This window comes from Aulostomus chinensis, chromosome 17 (genome assembly GCF_037954235.1).
Source record: "Aulostomus chinensis isolate RoL2024-O1b breed Wild chromosome 17, RoL_Achi_v1.0, whole genome shotgun sequence".
In the NCBI taxonomy this organism is placed as follows: Eukaryota; Metazoa; Chordata; class Actinopteri; order Syngnathiformes; family Aulostomidae; genus Aulostomus; species Aulostomus chinensis.
The window spans coordinates 10,979,524-10,988,425 of record NC_141336.1 but is presented as its reverse complement, the minus strand read 5'-3'; the positions used below and the strand labels follow the sequence as shown (position 1 = coordinate 10,988,425).

General features: G+C 40.9%; 1 protein-coding gene across 2 annotated transcripts; it reads left to right on the top strand.

Annotated features, from left to right (window-relative positions):
- Window positions 1-3,121: 3,121 nt before the first annotated feature.
- Window positions 3,122-4,617, top strand: nkx2-1 (NK2 homeobox 1). Of its 2 annotated transcripts, none has more exons than XM_086182535.1 (2): window positions 3,122-3,488; window positions 3,944-4,617. In XM_086182535.1, the coding sequence occupies exons 1-2, from the start codon at window positions 3,122-3,124 to the stop codon at window positions 4,615-4,617; spliced, it is 1,041 nt and encodes a 346-aa protein (XP_086038661.1). The 2 variants fall into 2 exon arrangements, with proteins under 2 accessions (XP_086038661.1, XP_086038662.1); XM_086182536.1 differs by having other exon boundaries at window positions 3,122-3,490; window positions 3,973-4,617.
- The last annotated feature ends 4,285 nt before the right edge of the window (window positions 4,618-8,902 follow it).

The window sequence follows — 8,902 nt, the reverse complement described above, 5'->3', positions numbered from 1 at the left end:
AGAGCTGCGAGAGTTGTCATTGAAGAAAACAGGAACACGCGGGAACAAAGAGGGGAAAAGTCCAGTGCAGCCAATGCCACAAGAGGCAATTATTTCAGCTGGTTAATACTGATTTAAACAGGATCCGTGTTACCACTGTGCCTTAGGTTTGTGGCATCAGAGACCAAATATTAATATTCAGTAATAAAGTTGCAATATGATGTATTAGTTTTGTAATTGTTTGAAAGAATTAAACGTTCACTTTTTTTTGAGCATTTAGGATTTTATTTCCTTAGAGGAAAACTTGTCTTCGTAAAAAAACAAAAAAACAAAAAAGAAGAAGAAGAAGAAAAGACAGGAAAAGAAAAAGAAAATGCAGTTTTAACTTTGAATTAAATCTGTCGGTTCCGGGCTCTTGGGATGTTAATTATGTCAAAACGATAACCCGAGCCTCTACAACAAAGCCTCGGTTGCTTCATACCTGCAACTTCAGCCTTCCCAGCATCTTCCTGAGGAACATTTCCACTAATTGGCCGTAATAGCTGTCTGCCTTAACAGTGGGAAGCTGCTGATTTAGATGATTAAGAATGTCTTGCAAAATTCCCTAATTAAGAAAGGCATAAGCAAGATTTATCCTGGATGCAAAACACTCTGTAATTGTAATTGCCTTCGATTATATGGCCCGCAGAATCACGCGCTCGCTCCTCGGCTATCATGCAAACAATTTATGTGAACTGTAATATTTAGTCTTCGGATATACGGTAACACTGCCTAATTAAAGATAATTGTAACTGCATATTGTTTCTCATGGTGAGCTTGCTCGCCTACAGTTTCATGGCCACAGGTCTGTCGTGAGGAATCTCTGCTGTAGCGGCACATACAGTGTCACTGCTTACATGGCAGCTTGTTTCCGTGGGTGCGTGACGACAGCCAGCAAAAAAAAAATAACCCAAAATTGTTATTTGAAATTGTTGAAACAGTAAAATAATTTACCACCAGTAGATGCTGTAAATTCTCAATCTAAGACTCCTGCTGCTGCTGCTGCTGCTGCTGCAAGGCTGATATAGAACTCCCGGCAAGACCTTGGCAAAATAAAATGAAATAATATTTCAAAAGTTACTGCTCTATATATTCACCCCAAATATGGCTAATATCTTCGCAAATAGTTATTGTAAATGGTTAAACATTCCATCCATTTTTTTTCTCTATTTTCTACACCGCTAACCCGTTGACGGTCCGGGGGTGGGGGGTTGGGGGATGGGGGGGTGTGGGGTGCTGGAGCTTATCCCACTATCACAGCTGACATTGGGCGAGAGGCGGGGTTCACCCTGGACTGTCGCCAGTACGTCGCAGGGCCATCAGGAGCAATTAAGGGTTCAGTATTTTGCTCAAGGACACCTCCACACCGTCGACGGGGGAAGTGAGGATCGAACCAGCGACCTTTCGGTTGCTAGACCGCCACTCTCTAAGCCATGCCGACCCAATCATTGAACCAATTTTATTTCAATCTTTTTTTTTTTGAGTGCTAAATGTCAACTTTGTAAAGCCAGAGCAACAACATTGAGAAAAATATGTAAAATATGGTCATTTTAACACTGTTTTGAAAAGGTTTGTGATGCAGAAGCTGGTTACCATTGGAGGCAGTAAAACAGGAGATGCAGGATTTCATCGGCAGCTCATTGATATCAGCAGATAAACGTCATTTCTAAAGATATTGAACGTTCATGTCTTTATATATCGGTATTTGTCCAAGGAAGAGGAACAAGAGGAAACACTGCTGAAAATATGATTTATGTTCTTTTTCAATCATTTTATAAATACATATCATTAATTCAAATTTACAATGTTAACATATATATTTTTCAGTATGTACAAAATTTGAATATGGAATAAAATGGTTTTAATTTAGATAATATCCTCATCGGTGTTTATCGGCTATTGGCCTGTTCAGTAGTAAAACATCAACATATCAGCAAAAAAAATCGAATATTGTACATCAATAATAATAATAATAATAATAATAATAATAATAATAATAATTATTATTATTATTATTATTATTATTATTATTATTATTATTATTATTATTATTATTATCAAATGGTTGGTTTGGGGATAAAATAGGTTGTTATTCCAGTGCCTAAATTTTTAGAAATAAAATATGATTGAGTCAAACAGTTATGGGCCCTTGAGCATTAAGCCAAGATGCTACGGAGGGCTACCTTGCGTTGTGCTGCAAGAGAGTACTTGAACGCCGTTAACTTCACACGAGAGCTGCTTCTACTCCAGACTCCCCCCCCCCCCCCCCCCCCCCCCCCAAACCGGGTACTTTTTAGACGAGTGTCTGAATTTAGGTGAGATGCTGCTTGGGTCCAATGATATCCAAAAGGGGGAGAAAAAAATCGGCGGCAGTTAATCATTTACGCACCCACTTAACACGCGGATGTGTATTTATTTACTTATCAGTATCAGTCAATTTCCCTCCCTGCAAGTGCACTTTTGCATGTCTGAGTATGATAAGGCATAACACAAACAATCCTGCAATCACTGGAGGCCTCTCGTGGCCATTAAAAGTCAGTAGTTCAACTGAGGAGTGGTTCTCCAACTCTCAAGTCCATATAGGCCTCCTTTCATCAAGAGGCCCTCGTAAACATCACTACAGTTAATAAAGTGTATTGTGGTAACTGCGATCCCAAAGTGCAGCCGCGTGTTTATCAGCGACCAGCAACACGAGTCACCGACCCCACCACCGGCAGCTTGCGAGCCCGGACACCGCCGCTGCGCCGGCGAGATGCGCATCTCTGATCAGCGCCTATGTTATTGTTAGTGGGAGGGGAGCACATATCTTGTAAGTGAAATTACGCTGTAGGAAAGGAAGCTGGAGCTGTATGGTATTGTTGCCGATGCCCCGCCTCTGATGGTAGCCTTAAACCTGGCACCCAGCTAAAACAAACCAAAGCCAGTACCGAGCTCCCACTCAATCCAATTAAGGCGGACTCGAGGCGCTCTGCTACGTGTTCATCCAGCAGGATCGACGTTGAGACAACAGGAACCAGAGGGGCTTTGGCCAAAAAAAAAAAAAAAAAAAAGAGAAGGAGAGATTGCCTTGCCTTCTAATTTCTCCCTCTCCAGCCCCAGAACAATGTCGATGAGCCCTAAGCATACGACTCCTTTTTCTGTTTCCGATATCTTGAGTCCCCTTGAGGAGAGCTATAAGAAAGTAAGTATGGAGAATAACAACATGGGGGCACCTCTCGCTTCTTACCGGCAGCCGCAGGTGTCTCAGGCGGCGATGCAGCAGCACCACATGGGCCATAATGGGACTGTGTCTGCGGCTTACCACATGACTGCGGCAGGTGTTTCCCAGCTGTCACACACGGCCATGGGAGGCTACTGTAACGGCAACCTGGGCAACATGGGCGACCTGCCGTCCTACCAGGACGGTATGAGGGGCAGTGCCACGGCCACCGGCTGGTACGGAGCCAACCCGGACCCGCGCTTCTCCACCAGTGAGTTTACGACTGCTTTTTCTCCATCCAGCTTTGATTTTATGCGCATGATTTCTGTTTTGCGCTCTAACTCTTACGGTGTCTGATTTAACCATCAGATAGTTTGTTTTTTAAAATAGTTTGAAAGAAACAAAGAAAGAAAAGGATTTTTTTAATGTAAACTTTTTTTGGGGGGGGGGGCGAGCATTTACCTTCAAGATATGCGAGTTTATCCAAGATGAATGCGAAATTAAGTCTGAGCTGAATCCATATTATATAGGCTGTTTTAATCGCACAATATAGATTTTTATCGCACGCAGAACCTGATCCGTTAATCTGAAATGACAAAGGTTGTATGGATATCATGGATCAACTATCGATTACATTTGGTGCCACCTTAGAAATAAAGTTTTCCATAAAAATATATATTTTTAGTGTCACACTTGCTGACAGTGAAATCTGCTTTCCCCCTGCAGTTTCTCGCTTTATGGGCTCGTCTTCTGGGATGAATATGGGCAGCATGGGCAGCCTAAGCTCCCTGGCAGACGTGGGTAAAGGCATGGGCTCCCTGTCCAGCACCCCGAGGAGAAAGAGGCGAGTTTTGTTTTCCCAGGCTCAGGTCTACGAGCTGGAGCGACGCTTCAAGCAACAGAAATATCTCTCTGCGCCGGAAAGGGAGCACCTGGCAAGTATGATACACCTCACCCCGACGCAGGTGAAAATCTGGTTCCAGAACCACCGGTACAAGATGAAGAGGCAGGCTAAAGACAAGGTGTCCCAGCAGCAGATGCAGCAGGAGAGCGGCTCCTGTCAGCAGCAGCAGCAGTCCCCGCGGAGGGTAGCGGTGCCGGTGCTGGTGAAGGACGGGAAGCCGTGCCAAGGCAGCGGCCACACGCCCACGTCCTCAACGCAGACCCACCACCAGCAAGGCGGCAATGTCATGATCATGTCCAACAACACTTCCGGTCTCGGGCAGCACCAGAGCCAGCAGGTTGGGAGCACGGGTCACTCTCCGGACTTGGCGCCGCACTCCTCCAGTCCGCCGTCCCTGCAAAGCCAAGTGGCCGGTCTCTCTCACCTTAACTCACCTGGCGCAGAGTACGGCTCGGCCCTGCAGTGTTCAGCCCTGTTATACGGCAGGACGTGGTGACAAGAGCCCGGGCTATCATTTCAACCTTCTATTTAAGAAACACGCATTTGTTCTTTCAAGACTTTATATGAAATTGCGGGCATGTGAAAGAAGAGTTGGCGCAATCCCTCGTGAATTTTCGCTTTTTGGGAAGCAATGAGGACTAATAGCAGAGGAGACAAAAAAATATATACATTTTTACCAGAAGGATGCGGATGTCTTGGGATTTATTTATGTAGATTATATTGAGACAAAAGAAGAATCAGCAGTCATGGGGGGGGGGGGGGGGGGGGGGCGGTGAACCTGACCTGGAAGACACAAAGACTACAACACTGCTGCTGCTGCATGGGTGCTGTTTAAATTCATCCCCACAAACAAACACATGGCTCTGATTTAATAGAATTTAATGTAAGCCGTAGGTTAGCTTGTATATTTCTGTAAAAGGTTTGAATTTTAGCTATTTGTTGTACAAAGTTTTTGACGCTATTGCCGGTTTGTTGTGGTTTTATTGGTATTTGTACGTTTTATTTCTTTGTAACTTATATAGATATTTGACTTACTACAAAACAGTCCTATTAATAAATTATGGAAACTAAAAAGTTAAGTTTTTATGTGAAATATGTCATTATTAGCGTTGTTAAATGGCGGATCAGGCCTTAGAAACTCACCAAAAGTTTTAATACGATGCTACATACATTTATTTCGTATATTTTCTCCTCTTAAAGGCCATCGTTTATTACGTTTTTCAATTTCAATATTATTTTGTCACACCATCCGTTTCATTAGCCCCCTCAGCTATGCTCTTTGCCATTTTTTAAAAGTCTACGGAGTTTCAAATAATCATCCCAATTAATACTTACAGTATTGTGCCAAATAGATTTAGGGTTAGCGAACAAAAAAGAAAAAAGAAAGAAACCTCCGACGCACTAGCTTAAATTAATTTTCAGACTGTTATTCTGACGTGACGATAATACTGGAGCCTATATTTATTGGCCTATTTTGCCCTTTGATAAATCACACACGCTTATCGTTTGAAGCTGCAGCTCACACAAGCGTGCCCTGCAGAGTAAACGCAACCTTTATGTGCTTTTTCTCTTTTCTCCCCCTCTGTGTGTGTGTGTGTGTGTGTGTGTGTGTGTGTGTGTGTGTGTGTGTGTGTGTGTGTGTGTGTGTGTGTAAAGCCCTTGTTCACTGACTGTGTGAGTCAGAAAGGTGAGGTCTCCCACCCAACATCAAACACCAGCGCGGCTCAAAGGAAAGCTAATCGATGACCGAAATGCGTGGTTCTCTTCTCAAATAACTTTTGGGGCAAACGGTGGACATTAAGTTATCAGCTATCTAATCAATAATCAATCATGGCATTGAAAAGAAAGGACTGTTTGCTGGGTCGTCTGTCAGGCATTTGTAAGCCCATCTTTTGTCTCAAGGAAGGACTTCGAAAATGTTCGTAGTACAGAACGAGTATTTTATTTAGTTCACTGGCTCAACAATGGTAACTTGTTTCCCGCCATGCAATGGAGCTGTACGTCTTACACAATAAACAATGCGGTTGCTAAGCGACAGATGTAACGACAGACAATTTTGCAGAGGAAATATGATGTTTTCTATGTAGTGTCGGCGCTTGTCCCATACAGCTACCATTTAACCGGTCACGATGCAATTATACTGCATTCTTTCCGACAAGACAGAAATGTGATATATGGCCTGAGGTTATTAGATTAAAACGTCGATATTTTATCGTAAGAAAAAAACAAAACAAAGACTTCTCCTCTCCTCTGCTTCTGATATCCGTCTGTAAAATTATCTAAGATAAAGTCATCGTTTAAAATCACTATTTCAAGCAGTTGGTGAACCCATACCCTCGGCTGTTGTAAAAAAAAAAAAAAAAGATGATTTACATTTCAATCTCTTCAACAGTAAATTTTAGGCCGACAATGAAAAATCTATAATTTTTAATCATTTTATCCTCCTATAGATTAACCACCCGGAGTGACGCTCCTGCTCGTCTGTCTGCACCTTAATCCACTCTTTCACGAGGGATTTGAAAGAAGGCTGCTTGCTCATTATTTTCTCTGTTCCCATACATATTTTTGCACTGTGGATCAAGGCTCAATGTCCTGAAATTGCAGGCATGACCTGCTGAAATGCGGCGATTTAATGGAACCTTATGTGGTCCGGTTTTACACAAATATTTCCAAGCCATCTGAAGTGTTTTCCACCTGGCTCCTGCGGGCATCACTTGATTCTCTTAAGTGAAACTTTCTTTTGTTAGTTCTGACATTTCTATTAAATTCTGAATCTTCTAGGAAACAGATTGGCCTATTTTCTGATTTTCCTGCATCACTTTAAAACAGCAGAGTTAATCCACAAGCCTGCCCCCCTCCTCCAAAAAAGCCTTTGGTACTTTTAAGTGAAATCTTACTAGCATCAAACTTCTATACGGTATTTTACAGAGCTGGTTTTGTTCAGAGGAGAAGTGAGAACGCTGGGATTACATTAACATGTCTTTGGCGCCGTGTGTGGTCTTTGTGTGGAGCTTGTAGCTGTTGAGAATGACTTGTTGGAAGCGTGTGTGCTCTCATCGCTCTCCTTTATAGGAACTCCCCAAGTCCTCCTGGCTTTATGGTGGGCTGGTCTCCATGAAACCCCAGCAATTAGTCTCTAATCTCAAGATACTCATATTTGAGTTAGGGACTAGCGGGTGAAATTTACTCGGCCGTTTAGTCTCATTAACTCATCTGCTGGTCGGCATTTAACTTTCAGATTTCCTGCGTTTATGTGGTCCTGTCAGTAGAATTTAGATGAAACTTGCTAGTTTAAGATGATGTTAAAATATCAGTCTTAAAATTGAAGCGCAGCAAGCAAAGGTTATCAAAAATTGTATGGATTTGACAAGTGGAAAATCATTTCTATCCTTCCAAATAATGGAATTTTTTTTAAATGTCATTATACATCAAAATTTAGTTTCGTTTTCAGCTTTTTTTATTTTCTTTTTTTCACAAAAGTAAAAAATTGGCTTGATTTGCACTTTCACTTACTGAAGGAGTCAGAATATAACATTCGTGTCATAGCAGTAATATTGGCATAGGTTGGAGCACTTCAGGTTAACCATAGGTTCATGTTGGTTTTGAATATGTTTTCCGTGTTACATGTCACACTAAAATTTAAATCAGACTTAAAAGATATAGAAGAGTTTAAAACATGCGTTTTAACAATTCTGTGCACTTTCTGTGCAATAAAACAAACAAAAGGATTATAGATTGGATAAGAAAAAAACTGTTAATTGCTCAGATCGAGTTAAAGTATTAGTATGTTGATTGATACATGAAATTATCACACTGATTTGATTTGTGTGGGATTAAAAAAAGGACTGTTTTATTGTCTGCATCAATGATTATAGGCTGAAACTAAGCTGATAAATATGAAACAACCATTTAATCAGAAATGAACTGAGAATTGCAGTGACTGTACTTTCAAAATGTTAAGATGCAAGAGGTGGACCTGGGGTGCTGTCCACGGTGCTGAAAAATCGTTGAAAATTTGTAGAGAAAAACAGTTTCAACTAAAATATTTAGGTCTATGTGTTGCATTAATTCATGAGCAAGTCAAAGATACTAAGTCAAAGAGTCAAAGATAGTAAGAAAGTATTTCTTCATCGCAAACAAAAATTTAAGCAGGAATGTCTGTCAACAGATGCAGTCAATATTACAAAAATAATGCACTAATAATGTCTTAATTTAGAGCAAAGGCATTCTTCTTTTTCTTGAATTCTATAATATTTCATTAGAGCAGGGCCAAAGTATTCATGTTCATTACAAATAGGACAATTATACTGCAACTGCAATCACCCCATTTGGTAAATGTTATTGTCAGCGGACAGCAAAAATCTTTAATTTTCCTACGTTTATCCGGTTCTTGAAGCCATTGTGCAAAGAGCACAAACGATGGACATTTGTGAACTGAAATACTTTGCATATAAAGCGGTGCACAATATGCTGTAATACTTGACCTTTCAGCATAATTGTTGCAGGCATGAAATTCAGCATTCAGAGCTTGCTAAGTGGAATCTTTTCTCGCTCTTTTTCTTTCTCTCCCTTCCTCTGATGAACAAATCACATTTTATACATCTTCTTTGTTTCCTTTGAAGAATTTTTCTTCAGGACTGGCAGTCATTTATCTACATTTTAGTAATACTAGCACAAAAAAGACAAATCAAAAGCATTCTCATTTTAACAATAGACTTCATGCTTATAGCTCTCCTGAAAAAAATTTAAATATATGTTAATCAGTTTCACTCGTAGCTGTT

Coding starts and splice junctions, on each gene's coding strand:
- nkx2-1 (XM_086182535.1), top strand. CDS start 3,122: ATGTCGATGAGCCCTAAGCATACGACTCCTTTTTCTGTTTCCGATATC. Junction 3,489..3,943: donor GGACCCGCGCTTCTCCACCA/GTGAGTTTACGA, acceptor TTCCCCCTGCAG/TTTCTCGCTTTATGGGCTCG.